The sequence below is a fragment of the Cynocephalus volans genome, chromosome 6 (assembly GCF_027409185.1).
Source record: "Cynocephalus volans isolate mCynVol1 chromosome 6, mCynVol1.pri, whole genome shotgun sequence".
NCBI lineage: Eukaryota > Metazoa > Chordata > Mammalia > Dermoptera > Cynocephalidae > Cynocephalus > Cynocephalus volans.
In genome coordinates this window covers 99,859,651-99,879,715 of record NC_084465.1, presented here as the reverse complement: position 1 = coordinate 99,879,715, position 20,065 = coordinate 99,859,651, and the positions used below count along the sequence as shown (strand labels likewise).

Below are 20,065 nucleotides of genomic sequence, written 5' to 3'. Positions count from 1 at the left end.
GTGTTGTAGCGTGTGCCAGTGCCTCATTCCTTTTTTGGCTGAATAATATTCCATTGTGTGGCTAGACTGCATTTTGTTTATCTGTTAATTGGTTAATGAACATTTGAGTGGTTTCTCCTTTTTGGCCATTGTGAATAATGCTGCTCTGAACATTTGTGTAAAAGTTTCCATGTGGATGTGTGGTTTCATTTCTCTTGGGTATATACCCAGAAATAGAATTGCTGGGTCCTATGGTAACTCCATGTTTAGCTTTTCAGGGACCTGCTGGACTGTTTTCCACAGAGGCTTACCACTGTACATTCTCACCAGCAATGCATGAGAGTTCCAGTTTCTCTACATCCTTGCCAACAATTATTGTCTGGTTTTTTTATTATAGCCATTGCAGTGGGTGAAAAGTGACATCCAATAGTGGTTTGGGGTACATGGCATTTTAAATTAATCTGTTAAGTACCTACTGTTTGCTGGGAGCCCTGGAAGACTGTTGATGGAGTGAAGGGCCTAGACCCCAGGGCCTGCCTAGATTAGAGTCCCGGCTCTGCCATCTATTTACTGTGTGACTTTGGGAAAGTTACTTAACCTCTCTGGTCCTCGGTTTCTGCATCTATAAAGTAGGGGTAATAATATGATTACCCACTGTGCTAACACCTATCTCATAGGGTTGTAATGAAGATTGTCAGAAATGAGTTGGGAGCCTGGCACATAGAAAGTAAATATACACTCGTGCTATTAGGGTGATAGTTGTTGCTTATGATGGCTCATGTGATTTTCTTAGCATCCCTATGAGTAGCTGTTAACCCAGTGGTTGATCATGTGACCTCTGGAGCAAGACTGCTGGAGGGGAGAAGGCTCCCTGTTCCTGAGCTGTGTGACCTTGGGTGAGTACCTTGACATCTCTGAGCCTTGGTTTCCTCATCTGTAAAGGGACACAAAAACCTTTCCAGGGACTCAGGCCGAGGATGATATTGAAGTGGTGCCTGCGAATGTGTCTGATGTCCACCAAAGCGCATGGCATGTGTCAAATGACCGGGACCCCTTGTGGTTATCCTGAGTCTACAGATGGAGAAACTGAGGTTCTGCAGGGGTCAGGCGCCTGCCTGAGATCGTCCAAGAAGTAAATGGCCCAACAGGACTTGGAACCCAGGCCTGTGTGTCTGCCAGCTCCTACTGACACCCACATTGTCCCACCAGGAGCCCAAGGTCCCTGGAGCTCTGTATCCCCTGCTGGGATTTGCTGGAACGATAGGCCTGGCCAGGGCAGGGTCCTGAAGGTGGCTTCCCTCACACCTGCCCCAGCTGGTGAAAGGGCTGGTTTGGGAGCTGATTCCACACCCTGAGGTGGGGCTGGGTGGGCCCAAGAGGAAAGCAAGCCCCCACCTAACCCACACTGCAGGTCCTGATGGCGGTCTGTATAGTCAAAGGTTACATATTTGCATTGAGACTCCCTGCCACTGGGTACAGCAGGCCAGGATGATGGTCTGTGGCTGGGTGGGGCTGAGGGTCCCAGCCAGGGGTGGGAATGTAGGGATCCGGCTTCTCTGGAAGCTGAGCTCATCCCTCTTTATCTAGATTCTCCACCCAAATTCCCCACTTCTGAGCCTTCCCGGCCATCCAACCAAGCACTAGCTTCTCCACTGCAGAACTTGTCAGAGCCTTTGCTGGCCCTGGCTCATGAACTTATCTAGGGGTGGAGTTTTCCTAACTGCCTTGATGGGAGTAATTTGCAAGAGCAGAGTTCCTGGGACCCCACTTTGGGAAAGGCTGCCCCCGGTTGACTTTGCAGAAGATGCAGCCTAGGTGTTGTTCCACAAGAGTCCCACAGCTCCTGGGTGTCCAGGCCTGGCATGGAGCAGACCCTCAGGCAAGGTTTGGGACATGGAGGGACGAACTCACAGCTTCTGTTTGCTGCTGCCATTTCTGTCCCCAATTCCCCCGTGTTCCGCCCATCAGAAGTGTTACAATGCCGATCCTCAGACTCTGGTGGGTGTCAGTGTCACCTGGGGAACCTACAAAAACAACAATGATAATACAGCTTCCTGGGCTCAGCTCTGGAGAGCAGGATTCAGAGGGTCTGGGTCTATGCCCAGGAATCTGAATTTTTCATTCTGCAGTAGGTGGGTCTCAGACCTTGATTTGGGGACTATTACTCTGAAGTGCTGGCAGTACCCTCTGCCCTGAGGGTCACTCCCAGGACCTTCCTCTCTCGAGGCCTCTCCTCATTGGAGCCTTCCACCCAGGAACTCCAAACTCCCCTCATCCTTCAGAGCTCAGCCACCACCACCTCCTCCAGGAAGCCTTCACTGACCACCCCCGTCCCTGCCCAACTGGTCAGGAGGCTCCTCTGGGCATCCCCAGCCCTGATGCCTGCTTCAGCCTCATGACTCTGTTTCTATAAATGCTGATTTCCTCCTGGTTTATGGGACAAACTCTCAGAGGATGAGGCTGTGTCTGTGTCTGGTGCTGGGCCTGGCACACAGCAGGTGCTCAATGAGTGCAGGTGGAACAAAACTTCTGGATATTTAGCTGCTCAGGTCCCATGGCAAAGTTGGGCTAAAGGGTCTTTAATGGAGCTTGGGGGACTAGGGGCTAATCTTGACCATCATTGGCTGGCTGGGTAACATCGGCCAAGTTGTTTTCCCTCTCTGGTCTCTTGTTTCATCCTTTGTTTAAAGAAAACAGCAACAACAAAGGCAGAGCTGGATGATGATCTGTAAGTCTCCTTGACAACTAGGTTGAGACTTAACTGTGTGCCCAGCTCCGTGTACAACCCTTTGCTGGTGTAACCTCGCTCCCATTCATAATGACTTTCCACCAGGAAAGGTGCTGTTGTTCGATTCCATCTGGTGGGGAAACAGGCACAGAGAGGCAGAACAACTTGGACAAATCACACAGCCAGTAAGTGGCTGATTAGAGCCAAGACTGAACCCACAGCTGATTCCAGAGCCAAGGTCTCAACTACCACATCGTGCTTCTCAGAGTAGTCTGTGACGTGATTGGGACAAGTGGGTGAACATAGAAACACCAGGGGGAGAGAGCTGTTCTGATCTCAGGTGTCAACCTAAGTAACAAACAGATAGGAGCTCTCTAAAAGAAAAGGATGTTTATTCAGGAATAGGACATTGCACTAGGAAAGCAGGTGCTATAGTAAATAAACTATGCACATATTGAGGGAGATAAAGACAAAGGGTTTTAAAGGAAAAATGATGGAGGACTACATAATTGTTTGGGGATAATTATCCTTGCCTACAAGGATCAATAACACAGGTGATGCCAATCTGAGGTTGGACAGACAGTTGCTGGGCAGATGTCCTTGCAGAAGTATTTTTATTAATTGAAACATAATTGATAATACATATTTGTGGGGTACAGAGTATACTAACAGTATTTGTGTACAGTACATGGTGATCAAATCGGGATAATTAGCATATTCATCATTAAGTTGCAGTGGCCTCAGCAAGGTTGAGGCTTTGCAGGGTCCTTTGTGATAGTTCTTGTTCTCAAGCATTCGTGCAAGAGATCTCCCCACCTCATGACCTTTCCCCCGGCTCTATTTGTCAGGGTTTTTTGTTTGTTTTTGAACACAAGTGACTCTGTTTTGATTTTGAAAACTTGCACACACGTCTCTCTCAGACTTGCAGAGAACATCCAGGAGAAAGTCTCAGCCTGATGCCAACACAGCACTGACAGTTCTCAGACTCAAGGCATGAGCAAGCAACCAGGTGCCCAGCTTGAACCTAAAGCTGTTTATTTCTATGGGATTTATTTTGGCAGTTACTTCCATCTATAGTTTAGGAAAGTGAGGTCTTCTGGGTTTCTGTTTGCAAGTGGGAGAGCAAGTTACCTTTTTAATTACATTTATTGAACTATGAAGAATAAGTAGATCGAAAGAAAAATACCAGGTAATTAAGAATAAAGCATTTCAAGTAAAAAAAAGAAAAGAAAGAAATAAGGGTGGTCGGGCAAAAACTTGTTCACAAATGCTCATAGCAGAGTGATTTGAAATGGCTCAAAGGTGGAAACAACTCAAATGTCCTCCAGCTAATAAACAGGTAAGCAAAATGTGGTCTGCATTTACGATGGAATATTATTCATCTGTACAAAGGAGTGAGGCACTGACACACGCCACAACATGCGTGAACCTGGGAAACATGATGCTGAGTGAAAGAAGCCAGTCATGAAAGGCTACATAATGTGTGATTCTGTTTGTATGAAATGTCCAGAACAGGCAAATCCATAGAGACAGAAAGTAGATTAGGGGTTGCCTGGGGCTGGGGGGTGGGGGACTGGGGAGTGACAGCTAATGGGTGTGGGGTTTTGGGGTGATACAAATGTTCTATGATTCAATAGTGGTGATGGTTGCACAATTCTGTGAATACACTAAGAACCAGTGAGTACATCCTTTGAATGGGTGAAATTTATGGAATGTAAATTCTATCTCAATTTAAAAAGTATGAAAAGGAGGGCCGGCCCATGGCTCACTCGGGAGAGTGCGGTGCTGATAACACCAAGGCCATGGGTTTGGATCCTATATAGGGATGGCCAGTTGGCTCACTGGCTGAGCGTGGTGCTGACAACACCAAGTTAAGGGTTAAGATCCCCTTACCGGTGATCTTTTAAAAAAAATTCGGACTTGGTGTTATCAGCACCACACTCTCCCGAGTGAGCCACGGGCTGGCCCTTTTAATTTTAAAAAATATAAAAAATTTGTTGTGCTTTGCCAACATAGCAAAATAGAAGGATTAGAGTGAATGACCAAATTTGGGGGACTGACACCCCTCATCCAGGTGCTGCCTTGTGTCTGTCACCCTTGGAGATAGTCATACTCCCCTGAAGGCTGGGGCCAGGGGCAGCCTGGGAGGACAGGGTGATGGAGGGGACCACTGGATCCAGTCCCCCTCACTTCTGCCTGCAGCATCTCCAACAAGGAGCTCTCGGAGCTGATCGAGCAGCTGCAGAAGAATGCTGACCAGGTGGAGAAGAACATCGTGGACACTGAGGCCAAGATGCAGAGTGTGAGTGTCCCTACTGCCACCCCCAAGGGTCCCTGTGCTGCCAGCCCCTCTCAGCACCAGGGTCTTGTCTGAACCAGTGGTTCTCACCCGAGGGTGATTCTGCGCCCTAGGGAACACATGGACATGTCGGGAGACATTTTTGGTTGGTAAAATTTGGGAGGAAGGGTGTTCTGGTGTCTAGTGGGTGACAACCAGAGATGTTGCTAAACATCCTAGAACACACAGCACAGGCCCCACTGCAAAGAACGATCCAGGCCCAAATGTCAGTAGTGCAAGCTCAGGAAGCCCTGCTCTACGACAGGAAGAGGAACCTCGTTGTCATTGTTGTTAATACCAGTACCCCTGGGACTAAGTTCCTGCCACTTCCTGGGCCCTGTCTGGAGGAGACCCACAGTCTCAGGAGCCTGGCCCTAGGGTGGGATCCCAGCTTTGCCACTCACTGTGTGACCTTACCTCCCCCTGCACGTGATTCCCTCTAAAAGGATAAGAGCGGTCATCCCCATCTGGCCCAGTTGTCGTGAAGCTTCAATGAGATTATGCTGGTATTGTGCAGGGCTCAATATTGTCATCAGTATCCTCCTTCTTATTACTCCTACGACAGCTGCCAGCACTCAGGATGATGCCATCCTCCTGCTTTTCCAGAGAAGAGAGAGAAAATAGATGGGCGAATTTGCCCTCTCTGTCCCTCAGTTTCCCCTTGTGTAACATGGGGATTACAACTGCCCTGAGCCTGTAGTTTCTCCTGAAGATTGAACGGCATGAAGGCTCTATATCATGCTGGACATGTGAGCTGCTGAAACCATCATCTCCTCTTTGAACCCTCTGCTTGCCCCAGCCCGGGGAGGCTGTTTATGCCCATTTAGTAGCTGGAGAAACTGAGGTCCAGAAAGAGCCAAAGTGCCTAGTCAGTGACAGAGTTGGTCCCAGAAGCAACCTGGAGATGGACTTGCCAGATTTAGCAAATAAAATACAGGATGTCCAGTTGAATTTGAATTTTGGAACACAAGTACATTTTTAGTATCAGTATATCCCAAGTACTCTTTGGGATATACTTTTACGTGAAATTCAAATTGGCAGTCTGTACTTCAGCTGGCACCTCTACCCAGGGGGCTACAAGGAGGCAGGTCCAGAGGGGTGGGGGGCTGAGGGTGAAGGGAGGTTAATGTCTGCCAGCCCCACTGCTGTCCCCAGGCCCAGCTGTGGCTGCCCCTCCCTCCCTGGTGGCCTCTGACAGCCTAGATGTCCACCCCGCTCCCCCCCCCAACCCTTTCACAGGCAGTCCAGAGACCTGAGGGGACCTGGGGTGGGGGGGGTGAACTGGGGTTGGCACAGCTGGGGGTAGAAGACGGGGGTGTGGGGAGAATGAGGGGAAGGCAAGTGGGAACTCTGTCCCCTGCCACAAGCTGGGGGACCTCAGGAGTGGCCTGCCCCTTCCTCCTGCCTGGGGTCCTCCACTCCTGTTCCTCCCTGGCTCTGCGACCTGCCCCTAGCCAACCTGTCCCCTCCAGCCACAACCTCACACTTAGCTCTTTCGTGATTTTTTCCTTTTTCTCCAGTCTCATGGCCCCTGCGGTGGTGTTTTTTTCTTTCCTAAATGAAAAACAGCTTCTTGGGGTGTGTCTCTTTTTTTCTCATAACAAAAATAAGATGTATGTGCTCATTACAGACATTTCAGGACAGATAAACAAGTATAACGGAGTAAATACAAATCACCTAGAATTCCAGTGGTATCCACCAGCTATTAACCCTTTGGTGTCTATGCTTAACCTCTTCACGTGCATGTGAGTGCCTGTGCATGCGTGTGAACGGGGTCTACCGTTCTCTTTTTACTTGACTGGAGTAATGACTCAAATAACCAGGATGCATTTGGGAAGTAATTTTGAACTGTTTTTTTAACTTCAACTGAACAAACTTGAAAAAAGCTATGTTTTGAAGACTACGTGGACTGGACAATCTTTTTCTTTTTTTCTTTCTTTCTTTTTTTTTGTTTTTGTTTTTGTTTTTGCAGAAGGCATCATTATTTATTAATTTTATTACCCAAAAGTTCTCCTGAATTTTCCATTTGCTTTCTATTGGAGTGAGATTTATGTAACGTAAAATTAGCCATTTAAAGTGCACAATTCAGTGGCATTTAGTATTTTCACAATGTTGTACCACTAGCACCTCTATCTAGTTCCAGGACATTTCCATCACCCCAAAGGGAAACTTTCACCCATTAACCATCACTCCCCAATCCTTCCTTCCTCCCTCCAGCCCCCAGCAACCACGAATCTGTGCTCTGTCCCTGTGGATCTACTTATTCTGGATATTTCACGTAAACGGATTCATACCATGAGTGACTTCTTGTGTCTATCTAAATGTTGAAACATGCAGAAAAGTTGGAAAGATGGTACAGTGAGCATCCATCCCCACCACCAGATCCTCCCAGTAACACCTGCTGTTTGCTTTTTCGCTTACCTGTCCATTAGCAGGTGTGTGTGTCATTCATTAGATCAGTCAGTCCTGGTGATTTTTTTTACAAACCTTTCTATTGAGGTATAGCTTACGTACAGCATACAGAAACATCCACATTTTAAGAGTTCACTTTGATCAATTTTTGCATCATTAGGTAACCACGTAACCACTACCCAGGGCCAGGTAGAGAACGTTTGCCAGAAAGCTCCCTGGTGATCTTCCCAGTCAATATCGCCCATGCTGACCTCTCTCCTCATCCATCAATGTTGTCTGACTTAGAACTCTCCGATGCCTACACGGTATGGCTTGTCCTTCTTTCCATCTCAAGCCAGCGTGCTATGAGAGGGCTTGCATCCCACCCAGCACTTGCTTGAATTAGTCAATGATTAATTGACTTCCCCCTTTTGCAAAATTAATCTTTAACAATGAAACTGCTCAGGAGAGTTTCAGATCTGCTGGTGATGATGGAGCAGATAAAATTCCACCCAAGCTAAGAAGCAGGATGTTTTGCTGTAATTAACAGGCTGGGCCTACCCAGGGGTGGGTCCAGTGGCACCTCCCAGCCTCTTGGGGAGCCCAGCTCCACCTGCCCCAGCCCTCCCGGAAGTGGCCGGTCTGGACCCCTTTTCTTCCTGCAAGAGGAAGCTCAGTCTTTACTCTGTACCAGGAACCACATCACCTCTGTTCATTTCTTCTCTTTTGCCATTTCATCCTTTTATAACAACTTTATTGAAGCATATTTTACCTACCCTAAAATGCTCCCGTCTTAAGTGTGCAATTCAATGACAGTGAGTGACTTTAGCAAGTGGCACAGCAGTTCCATGAATCAGTTCCAGAACATTTTCATCCCCCAGCAAGGTCCCTTATGTCCATTTACTGTTTATGTTGTTTCCTGCTCAACCCCAGGCAACCACTCATCTACTTTCTGTGTTTCTGGATTCGCCTATTCGGGAGGGTTCACATAGATGGACCACACGCCACGTGGTCTCGTATCTGGCTTCTTTCACCTTGCCTGATGTTTTCAGGGCTGGTCCTCGATGGAGCATGGGCCAGTAGTTCCACCGGGGTTTTTTTGCTAAGTCATAATCCTCAGTCTACTTTGACTCTTCTGGAGCAGGTGTTTTTTTTGTTCCCATTGCAGAGGTGGGGATGCTGAGACCCAACCAGTGGAGGCAACTGGCAGCCTCTGGGTGCCCCAGCGTTAGTGCCATCCTGACCTCGGTCCACTCGTGACATGTCATCACCTCCCCTGCTGGACTTGGGGTCCCTTGAGGATTCATCCCCAGGGGCTCACACGCTACCGACACAGGGCCAGGCTTCATGAATGTTGACAAAGTGAATTATGAGCTGTGTTTAGAAACCTGCTGTCCTGACTGCCAATTTCTTATTCCGGCCTAAACAAACAGACCCTGGACTCAGCAGCAACCTATCAATCCCACCTCCCAAATATCCTGTCTGTTCTCTCTCCATTCTCACTGTTTCCATGGGTGCTGCCCCAGCAGGGGTTCACCCTCAGCTCCCCCCCAGGCACCGTCACAAACTGCTGACACCCTCCCAGCTGAATCCTCTCCCTGCAGCACCCCAGAGACATCACCTTCAAGCACAAATGGGGCCCTGTCCTATCCCTCTTTAGATCCACTCTGAGCTCTGTCCCCCCAGCTGCAGGTCCCTGTGCTCTGGCCCCTTCCCACCTCTCCTGTTTCCTCTCCCCCTCCCTTCTGGCTACAGCGGCCTTCTCATCATGCCTCAATCATGGGCTGCTCTCTCCCACCCCAGTACCTTTGCACAGGCCGTTCTCTCTGCCTGGAACTCTCTTCCCTGTCGTCCTTTGTTCTAGTTTGCGTCGCTTCCTCGGAGGGGCATCTCTAACCATCTTTGGTGCGTTTTCTTTTTTTTTTTTTTTTTTTTTTCGTGACCGGCACTCAGCCAGTGAGTGCACCGGCTATTCCCATATAGGATCCGAACCCGCGGCGGGAGTGTCGCTGTGCTCCCAGCGCAGCACTCTACCGAGTGCGCCACGGGCTCGGCCCTTTGGTGCGTTTTCTTTGTAAACATTGACTTGTGCAAACTTGCAGCCATCTTTGTGAGCTTTATCTGTGGACTTGCCTTTCTGGCGGTCTCACAGGCTGGATTGGGAGTGCCAGGCGGGCAGGGTCATGTATCTTCCGTTCACGGCTGTGTCCAGGGCCCAGCTCATAGAGGGCATTTGGGCTCTGTTCACCAAGTGGCCAGAGAAAAGACTGGATTGGGCAGGGGAGCCCCTCGCTGCCCCTTTTCTTCCCGCCACCTCCATCGCCACAGTGTCTACACTGACTCCTGCCCATTGTCCCCTTTTTCTTTTGTGACCCTCATAGGATCTGGCCCAGCTGCAGGAGGGTCGGCAGCCCGAGTACCAGGACGTGGCCCTGCAGAAGGTGTCAGACTCAGAAAAGCTGCTATATGTGCTGGAGGCGGATGCAGCCATCGCCAAGCACATGAGGCATCCCCAAGGGGACATGATCGCTGAGGAGTAGGTCCCCTCCGCTTCCAGTCCCCAGGGAGCCATTTCTGGGCTGTGGGCCAGGGCAGGAGGTCTGCAGCCTGCTCAGCATTGGGAAGCCCAAGTCAGAGTTTGTTGAGGGCCAACTAGAATCCAGGCATGTGTCAAATGCTTTACACTATCCTCCTGACAACCCTATGTTGCGATTGGGGAAACTGAGGCTAAGGGAGTTTATGTCTTGTGTTCTGGTCACAGTATGACCACAGCTCCCGAGCCACCCTGCTGCCTGAGCTCTGAGCTTTTGAGTGAGCTCTCCCACTGCCAGATGCCTCCGTCCCCAGCTTCCCGGGCTCGTCACTCATGCCTTAGCTTAACATGGATGGATCCTGTATCCAACTCCCCAGCAGGGGCAGGGGTCTCTCAGTGCCCCATGACCCCCTGCACTTGTTCCTGGCATGGCACACTCCACTCCTGTGGCCCCTGCTGGACTGTGGGCTCCAGAGAGCAGTGGACCTGCCCGTTTCTTCCGGAATCTTCTATGGTTCTGGGGACAAAGTAGGCCCTCAGGAAACATTGGTGGAGGAAGGAAGGTTGAAGGAAAGTGGGCAGAAGAAGGGATGGGAGGAGACAGTGACTTCTGGAACCCAAGGCCTCCATCACCCTGTCCTTCCAGGCCAATGAGCAGACGGCCCGAGGCTGGGGTCTGGGGTGGGAGGCCCCTCCTCGGGGCGTAGGCTGTGCCTGTGCTGACGAGCCCCACTAACTGGGTGGCCTCTCCCCACTCAGCATCCGCCAGCTGAAGGAGCGCGTGACTAACCTCTGCAGGAAACACAAGCAGATCTACACCCTGGCTGTGAAGGAGGTGGACCCACAGGTCAACTGGGCAGCACTGGTGGAGGAGAAGCTGGTATGGCCAGGGCGGGGCTGCCAGCTCCCGGGCTGCCACGTGGGGGTGGGGACAGGTGTATGCAGGGAGAGCCCTGCCACAGTCCAGTGGGTACTACAGTCCTGCCAGGGACAGAGTCAAAGTCCCAATGTTTCCTAATGAGTGAGGCTCAGAGAAGTGCGGCACCAAGTCTGGGGCAACAGAGCAGAAGTGTTGGAGATTTGGACCTTGTGCCTCATCAGACTTGCTGCTGCTTCTGGGTTTTGCCCTCTGACCCAGGCTTGCTGGGGGCCTGACAGGGCTTGGTGGGAGGCTGGGGGGAGGCTGCCAGACTCCTGGCCCACCAGCACCCTTCCTGTGCCCTCGCCAGCCTGTATCCACCACAGAGAACTTCACAGCCACTGCAGCTGGGCAACCCTTGGTTCAAGTCTCAGCTCCCCACTTTTAATGGTGTGACTTTCCCCTGCCCAGCCTCTGTTTCCCCGTCTGTGAAATGGAAACAGGAACTGTGTGGGCCTCTGAGGTTGCCATGAGATCCGTCAGCCACAGTAAAGGTGCCAATGGTGCATTTCTGGGGGCCCCATGCTCTCTCCTCGGCCACCTCCATGAGGAAGAGAGCCGAGGTGGGCTGCGAGTCCCAGGCCCCCAGCCAACCCCCTGCGTGTTTTCTCGCTGCTCACCTGGCCAGGACAAGCTCAGCAGCCAGAGCTTTGAGACAGAGCTGCCACTGGTGGACCAGCAAGTGGAGCAGCACAACATCTTCCACAATGAGGTCAAGGCCATCGGGCCCCACCTGGCCAAGGACGGGGACAAGGTGGGCACGTGGCAGTGACGGTGGGGGACCCAGGGAAGGAGGGGGCTGCACCTGCATCCTGGCCCTCACCTGTACCCTCGGCTCTGTCCTCAGGAGCAGAACAGCGAACTACAGGCCAAGTACCAGAAACTGCTGGTGAGAAGCCCCTGGGGAAAGGCTGTGGCCTCACGGGGACGTGAGCGACAGGAAGCTTGGAGCTGGCAACCCAGCCTCTTCCCGAGAGGCCACCCAGTTTGCCCTGTGTGCTCAAGGAAGACCCTAATAGAACCCAGGGATGCAGCCTGTCCTGCAACTTGCTGCTTATTTCTTTATTAAGCACCTACTGTGTGCCAAATATGACACCACCCACTTCCTATACAAAAGCTTCTTATTTCCCTCTTCAAAACCTTTAAAGAAGGTGTTCTTTTTAAAATCTCACAGTGATGCACAGGTGCCTCCTGGTTGTAAATGTTTCAAACATCTGAGACGTGAGAATACAGAGGCAGCATCCCACAGCAGCAAGGAGCTGCCTCTACCCCTTGCCTGTTGGTGGAGAGACCTTGAGCAAGTGTCTTAGCCTTTGGAGCCTCAGTTTCCTCATCAGTAAAATGGAGCTCCTACGTGTCCCCATCTCATAGGGTCACTTTGAGGACTGAATTAGTTAATGTTGGAGAAGCGCTTAGCACAGTTCTGGCATGTGGGGGCCCTGACATACATGTTCTTAGTGTCCTACTGTTCTTCTGCAGAGCAAAATGCAAACCTCCCTCCTCCTTCCAGGCCCCTCTAAGATGATCGTGATAAAAATGGAAGTTGTAGCTGCTGACATTTATTGAGCACCAACTGTGTGCCAGTCTCTGTGCCCTATGGGGCCAGGAATGCTGTTATCCCATTTTACAGACAGGTAAACTGAGGCTCCAGGAAAATGTCAGTTCAGTGATGGATTTTGTCTGTTTCCTTTACTGCTGTATCCCCAGTGCCTGGACCCATACCGGCACGTAGAAGGTTCTCAGTAAATATTTGCAGAATGAATGAATGAGTTTTGGAGGGTCAGGTGACTTGTCCAAGGGAGCCTGTCTGAGACATGGCCAAGCTTGGCTTCTCCTCAAACTGGCCACATCTGGGCCCTGCAGGAGGTGGAGAGGGAGGCCTGCAGTGGCCAGGTGCCCAAAGGACCCAGCTCTGTCCTTGCCCCCATCCCCACAGGCGGCATCGCAGGCACGGCAGCAGCACCTGAATTCGCTGCAGGATTACATGCAGCGCTGCACCAATGAGCTGTACTGGCTGGACCAGCAGGCCAGGGGCCGCATGCAATACGACTGGAGCGACCGCAACCTCGACTACCCCAGCCGTCGTCGCCAGTACGAGGTGGGCATGGGGGCCTGGGGGAGGGAGCCTGGGAGGGACATGGAGCTGCCTGGCTGGGCTCTGAGTCCCCTCCACTCCACTCCCACTCCCCCTACCACTGCAGAATTTCATCAACCGGAACCTAGAGGCCAAAGAGGAGAGAATCAACAAGCTGCACAGTGAGGGTGACCAGCTCCTAGTGGCTGAGCACCCCGGGAGGAACTCCATTGAGGTGTGTGTGCCTAGGAGGGGACGCCTCCTCCAGGTTGGGCCACTTGGAGCTTGAGCTGCATCCTGTGTCTGTCTGTCTCTCCATACGCCTCTGCCTTGCTCTGATGCTGCCTCCTCTCCTTGTCTTTTTTGTTTGCTGAGTTTTTTGTTTTTGTTTTTGTTTGGGCACTGGCTGGTACAGGGATCACACCCTGGACCTTGGTGTTATCAGTACCACGCTCCAACCAACTAAGCCAGCCGGCCAGCCGTCCTCTCCTAATCTCCATCCATCACCACATCCTACCCTCAGCCCCCGGACTTCTGAAGCCCATAAGGGGCCTGTATGAGTTTCCTAATTCTGCCACAACAAACTACCACAAACATGGTAGCTTTAAGCAACAGAAATTCATTTTCTGACAGTTCTGGAGGCCAGAAGTCTGAAATCTGGGTGTCCCAGGGCCTTGCTCCCTCTGAAGTCCTCAGGAGAGATTTCTTTCTTGCCTCTCCCAGCTTTTGGTGGCTGCCAACAGTCCTTGGCTTACCTCACTCCAATCTCTTCCTCCATCTCCACATGGCCCTCTCCCCTGTCTCTCTGTGTCCTCTCCTCTTCTTATAAGGACACCAGTCATTGGATTTTGGGCCCATCCTAATTTCAGGATGATTTTACCTCGAGATCTTTAACTAAATCTGCAAAGATCCTATTTCCAAATAAGGTCACTTTTTGAGTTCTGGGTAGACAAGAATTTTGAGAACATACTGTTCAACCCTCTACACTGCCTTTGTGAGAATTTTTTTTTTCTTTTTCGGTGGCTGGCTGGTGCAGGGATCCCAATCCTTGACCTTGGTGTTACCAACACTGCACTCTAACCAACTGAGCTAACTGGCCAGCCTTCCTTTATGAGAATTTTTTTTTTTTTTTTAAAGATGATCGGTAAGGGGATCTTAACCCTTGACTAGGTGTTGTCAGCACTACGCTCTCCCAAGAGAGCAACCAGCCATCCCTATATAGGAATCCGAACCCCTGGCCTTGGTGTTATCAGCACCACACTCCCAAGTGAGCCACTGGCCGGCCCTCCTTTATGAGAATTTTTAAAAGGCACCACTTCATCTGGGCAGACATAGCCCCTTGTGCAGTGCAGAACCTGGCCACCTGTACATGGCAGTCCTTCTCGTCTGCCTGACATGACCCCCTTTCCTTCCCTCCCCACCCTTAGCAGGAGCTGGTTACTTCTGCGGGAGCCACACCCAAGGCAGATGCCAGATGCCTCCCTCCCCCACCATTCTCCAGCGTAGAATCCTGCCAGTCCTTCCCTTGGCTTCCCAGGCACCTGGCCAACAGTGACCTGCCCCTCCTTTTCCTGGCAGGCGCACATGGAAGCTGTGCATGCAGATTGGAAGGAGTACCTGAACCTGCTCATCTGCGAGGAGAGCCACCTGAAGTACATGGAGGACTACCACCAGGTACCCACTTGGCTCACCATTTTACAGACAGGCCCACCAGCATCGGCACCACTTATGGTCTTGTACGGCTTGGTCCAAGAGACTTTGGGGGTACCTTCCCAGGCCCTCTAGCACCCACGCTTCTAATGGTGCACACAGGTGTGTCCCAAGCTTGCTGGGCCCTTCTATGTCTTCCCTGGGGACTGGGGCCAGAGAGTCTGATTCACCAGATTCTCTTGGGGCCCAGGAATGAGTGTGGGGTTGATAATTTTGCTAAAATACATATAACATAAAATTTGCCATTCTAGCCATTTTTAAGTGCACGATTCAGTGGCGTTTATTACATTCACAATGTTGTGCAATCATCAACTCTATTTCCAAAACTTCCTCTTCTCCCCAAATAAAAGCTCCAAACCCATCCCTGCTCCTCCAGCCCCTAGTAACCTCTAATCTACTTGTTGTCTCTCTGGATTTGCCCATTCGAGATATTTCCTGCCTGGAATGGATATGAGGAGTAAGTGGAATCAGATAACATGTGTCCTTTTGTGTCTGGCTTCTCTGAGTGTAGTGTGTCCAGGTTCATGTGTGTTTTAGTGTGTGTCAGGGCTTTTTTCCTTTTTAAGGGTGAAAAATATGCCATGGTGTGCATGGACCACACTGTGCTTATCCATTCATTTGTTGATGGGCACCCTCGACAAATGTTTGTGTCCAGAGGAATGCATGTTTTTAACAAGAGCTGCAGGTGATTCTTACCACTGGGGAGCCTGGGGAAACTTAGCTGATGCCGTGAACTCCTGGCTCAGCATCTAAGCCACACTGTGAGCTTCACAGGGATCCCAAAGTCCTCCCACTCATGGCTGCAGCCCACATGTTCAGCCCAGGGGAGAGCTGACAAGGAATGAGTCAAGAGCTGATGGACTGAAGAAGGGGCGAGAGAATTTTGGAGAACAAAAAGGAGAGGCATATGTCAGGACTTAGAATTTATAGTATCAAGTCAGGGTATTCCTGGCACAGAGAGAGGAATGGAATAAAAGAGAACCCAAAACTTTTTGATATAGAAGAAAACTTAATATGTCGTAGAGGTAGCATCTTGTGGACAGATGGGAAGGGATCTCACTTCTTCCCCATGAGGCCTCAGGGGAAGATGGGGGTGTCCCTGAGTGGAGGAGCCTGAGGCTCAGCAGAGGGTCCCATCCTGGATTCAGGGAGAGTGGGAGGCCCAGCCCCACCTAGGAATGGGGGGGAGGGGCCAATGAGCTTGAAGCCACAGCCAGAAGCCCCAGCAGTTCTAGTCGTTTCCTGGCTGTGATACGGCCACCTGGTCTTCCCCAGTTCCATAAAGACGTGAAGGATGCTCAGGAGCTGCTGCGCAAAGTGGACTCCGACCTAGATCAGAAATACAGCCCCGACTTCAAGGACCGATACCAGATCGAGCTGCTGCTGCGGGAGCTGGACGTGCGTGATGGGCCCTGCTGACTGTGGGCCCCTGTCCCCATCGCTTGTTTGGTCCCCTAGCACCAAGGAAAGGCTGCAGTCTCACCAGGCTCCCCACCTCACTCTCTTCAGGACCAGGAGAAGGCTCTGGACAAGTACGAGGACGTGGTGCGGGGGCTGCAGAAGCGAGGGCAGCAGGTGGTGCCCCTCAAGTACCGCCGGGAGACGCCGCTCAAGCCCATCCCCGTGGAGGCGCTCTGTGACTATGAGTGTGATGAGGTGAGCCTGCCCAGGCACCACAGGCAGGCAAGGCCTGGATCTGCCTCTTTTCACATCACTGAAAAGTCTTAGGCGTAACATGGCTGGAGCCAGGGCCTCAAATGATGTTTTCAGGAACTTGTGTTTGTCTTGGTCATTGATGTCACTCTCTATCAACCCTTCCCCTAGTGGTGGCAGATATGTACCCCCCACTCTGCCCCACCCAGCCACCCTGGCCTTACATTCTACCAGCTCAGCAACCCCAGTCATTCCAGCAAAAGTCCTAGGGAAGGCTCTCATTGGGCTGGTCTGAGTCATGTGTCCACCCTGAACCAATCACTGTGGCTGGGGAAGCCAGTCTCTCATTGGCTGGGCCTGAGTCACATGTCCATCTGGAAGCTGGGAATGGATGCGAGTAGACAGGGATGATTCCCCAGAGGGAAATCGAGGTGGGTTGCTGGGCTGACAGACCCAACATGTCTCCTTCATGTGTGCCCCTCCCAACTCTCTCTATGGTGATACATCCTGGGGAGGATCCAAGAAATGGGGTAAGACTCTCCAGGTCCCAGGGTTAGGGAGGCAGGGGGCAAGATGATGGCCGGGGCTCCCAGGCCACCACTGACGCAGATCTCCTGTATCCTGACTGGCCTGCCCCTGCCAGGGCCTGATCTCTCGGGGCTACAGCTACACTCTGCAGAAGAACAATGGGGAGAGCTGGGAGCTCCTGGACGGTGCCGGGAACAAGATCACGGCTCCAGCTGTCTGCTTCATGATCCCCCCCACCGACCCTGAGACCCTGGCTCTGGCTGACAGGTACAGGGACAAGGGAGGGAGCCAGTGTGCCTTGCTGAGTGTGTGTGTGTGGCTGTGGGTCCAGCCCCGTGAGCAGTTTCTCTACAAGCACCCCTGAGCCTTTGCATGTGCTGCTCTCTCTACCTGCAACACCTGCTCGCTGCCTGGCTGACTGGTACTCCTCGGCTTGAGGACTCAGCCGTCGCTCCCCGACCCTCCACCTGCTCCAGGATCAGCACTGCCACCTCTTTGTCCCTCCACTGCCTTCCGCAGGAGCCGCTTTTCATTAAGACAATCTGTGCTTGCCTCAGTCTCGCTGAGTCTGGGTTCCTTGGATTTAGTCTTGGCTCCTTGGATTTAGTCTCTCCAGGGCCTAGTACAGTGCCTGGAGCCAAGAAGTTACCCAAAGAACTTTGCTGAATGAGTGAATGATTCAAGGAATGCCTTCATTTATTCATTCAACAAATATTTGTTGAGCACCTACTATGTACTGCTCCCTCAGAGGTAACATCTTGGTAGAGAAGACTAACGAGCAAACATTTTAGGTAGTAAGGCTTGTTATGAAGAAAAAAGAATGGAGGGACGGAGAGAGGAAAGAAAGGAAGGAGGGAGGGAGGGAAGGGGTCTTTTTGAATCCAGAAGCAGAGGGAGACCAAGTCACACAAGCCCTTGTCATTACGTCGTGTTTTCAACTTCTCTGATGAGCTGTGTGGCTTCCCTGGGCTGTTTGCCCAGCCAGAGGCCAGGGTCCAGCCTCTGTGGGTGGGCGGTGGTGGGCTTCCCTGGGCCACAGCTGCTGCTTGTTCTCATAGCCTGGGCAGCCAGTACCGGAGTGTGCGGCACAAGGCGGCTGGGAGCAAGCGCGCGCTCCAGCAGCGGCACGAGGTCCTGAAGGCGGAGAACCCTGGAGGTGGGTGCAGCCTCCTGCCCAAGGCTTGGGGGCCTGGGAAGGAGGGGCTGGACCCAGGGTCTGTGCCATGGATGGGATGGCAGGGGTCCGGCATGGGGTCGGGGGAGGCTGGGCTGGCCCCCAAGGTCCCAAGTGGCCTCCAATGCCCCCTCCCTGGGCCTCTTGCCCCTGCCATCACCCCTGACTGTGTCTTCCCTTCCCTCCAGCAGATGCCTCTGACCTGCAGGGGCGGCAGCTGCTGGCTGGCTTGGACAAGGTGGCCAGCGACCTAGACCGGCAGGAGAAGGCCATCACAGGGATCCTGCGGCCACCGCTGGAGCAGGGCCGGGCTGTGCAGGACAGTGCCGAGAGGGCCAAGGACCTCAAGGTACCACCGGGCTGGGGCACAGACTGGCCCCCTGGCAATCTGGGGCCCCTGTCAAGGCCTCATCCCATGGGGTCCTGGAACATTCACTGCAGGTGCCACATGTAACGAGGTCCTGAGTCATGCAGTGGTAGGGCTGTCCCTATAACCTCTCCTGGTTCTAGATGAAATTTAGGCCTCCAAGGAGGTGCCTAGCCTGGCACCCCCCAGACTCACCCCCAGGAGAAGGGCCGGCAAAGTCTGTGCTGCCTCTGCTAGGCCTGTTGGCGGCAGCTTGACGCCTGGCTTGGGATCATAGCTGTAGCAATGACAGCAGCGACATCGGCCTGCACGGCTCTGTGCCAAGCAAGAGTCTGGAATTCCACAGAACCAGGTCACTAGCTGCTTGACTGCAGACACGCTGTTCAAGCCAAGCCTTGGTTTCTTCAGTAAAACGGGATGGTGCCCACTGGCAGGGCCACTGGAAGGATGGAGCAAGATGATGCGTGTGGACACTTGGCCGGGGCCCCACATGCATAGCCACTTTCTCTCCCTAGTCCCCACAGCTGCCTTCCATGGTAGGGGACATCACTCCAGTCTTACAGAGGAGGACAATAGCCCCTGATGTGGCCTCATGGCTAGTAAGGGCTGAGTGGCAGCTGAGAAGACGCCTGGTACAGTGGTGGGGAGTGGAGGCACCAGGGCCCTCAGGTGTGGCCTGGCCCCACCAGGTCCCTTCCTGGAGTCGTAATGGCCCCCCCACTGGATGGGCAGAGTATGGTACCTACCTTGGGAGTTGCCCCAAAGATGAAAAGAGACCACCCACATGAAATGCTTGCACCGGTAAGCGCTCGGTGATCACCTACCTGCTGCCGGCATCAGTATGTTGCTCACAGGCCATCTGTGATCACATTCCGCCCGGCTGGCGCCCAGGCCCCATCACTCCCCAGCTCCTTCCACTGTCCCAAAGTGTGGGGATCTCTCCGCGCCTGCCTGGGCACATCCTTGGGGGAAGGGACTGCCTGAGGCCCACCCTGAGGGTTCTGGTCCCCACAGAACGTCACCAACGAGCTGCTGCAGATTGAGCCCGAGAAGGCGCAGAGCATGGCCGAGTGCGAGGCCTTTGTCCAGGCCTTCCCGGGCAGTGGCACTGCCCCCTTGCTGAGGACCCGGCTGAAGGACACCAACCACAAATATGAGCACCTGGTGCAGCTGCTGGACTCGGCCCAGGAGAAGTGGGTGGCTGGTGGGCAGCGGGGAGGTCAGGTGGGGGACAAGCAGGCACTCCCCCACTCCTGACCGTTGTCCTCAGGGTGGGTGTGGCCAACCACCTGGAGAAGAGCCTGCAGCAGGGCCGGGAGCTGCTGGCCATGCACGAGAACCAGCTGGCCCAGGATAACACAGTGCCTGAGAGCGGCCACGCCCTGGACAGCAAGAGGCAGGAGCTGGCGGTGAGTCTGAGACCTGGATCTCAGGAGACTTCCTCTGAGCTGGGCAAGGGCTGCAGACACATGCACACACTGCCTCTAGCCAGACAGCAAGGTCCCAAGCCTCACCGGCCACCAGTCTCTCTAGCTTTGGAATGCCTATCAAGCGCCAAACAGGGAGGTGCCAACAGAGGCCAGGGCACAAATCCCAGCTGCTCATGGGATTTACATGGCCTGTGTGGGACTGCAGGTGCCAGTATTTTACAATCAAGTATCTGCATAAAAC

At 52.6% G+C, this 20,065-nt stretch overlaps 1 protein-coding gene across 3 annotated transcripts in view; it reads left to right on the top strand.

Moving 5' to 3' along the window:
- PPL (periplakin) overlaps window positions 1-20,065 on the top strand; it is a 46,974-nt gene that overhangs the window by 18,048 nt on the left and 8,861 nt on the right. The window contains exons 2-16 of one of the 3 annotated variants that reach the window (XM_063100529.1): window positions 4,910-5,009; window positions 9,818-9,972; window positions 10,729-10,849; window positions 11,517-11,642; window positions 11,736-11,777; window positions 12,825-12,986; window positions 13,090-13,197; window positions 14,541-14,636; window positions 15,948-16,070; window positions 16,182-16,328; window positions 16,969-17,120; window positions 17,912-18,009; window positions 18,219-18,376; window positions 19,409-19,587; window positions 19,665-19,803. In XM_063100529.1, the coding sequence (XP_062956599.1) occupies window positions 4,910-5,009; window positions 9,818-9,972; window positions 10,729-10,849; window positions 11,517-11,642; window positions 11,736-11,777; window positions 12,825-12,986; window positions 13,090-13,197; window positions 14,541-14,636; window positions 15,948-16,070; window positions 16,182-16,328; window positions 16,969-17,120; window positions 17,912-18,009; window positions 18,219-18,376; window positions 19,409-19,587; window positions 19,665-19,803 (1,906 nt within the window). Of the gene's footprint in view, window positions 1-4,909; window positions 5,010-9,817; window positions 9,973-10,728; window positions 10,850-11,516; window positions 11,643-11,735; window positions 11,778-12,824; window positions 12,987-13,089; window positions 13,198-14,540; window positions 14,637-15,947; window positions 16,071-16,181; window positions 16,329-16,968; window positions 17,121-17,911; window positions 18,010-18,215; window positions 18,377-19,408; window positions 19,588-19,664; window positions 19,804-20,065 lie in introns of all 3 variants that reach the window. The other 2 variants (XM_063100528.1, XM_063100530.1) reach the window with 2 other exon arrangements.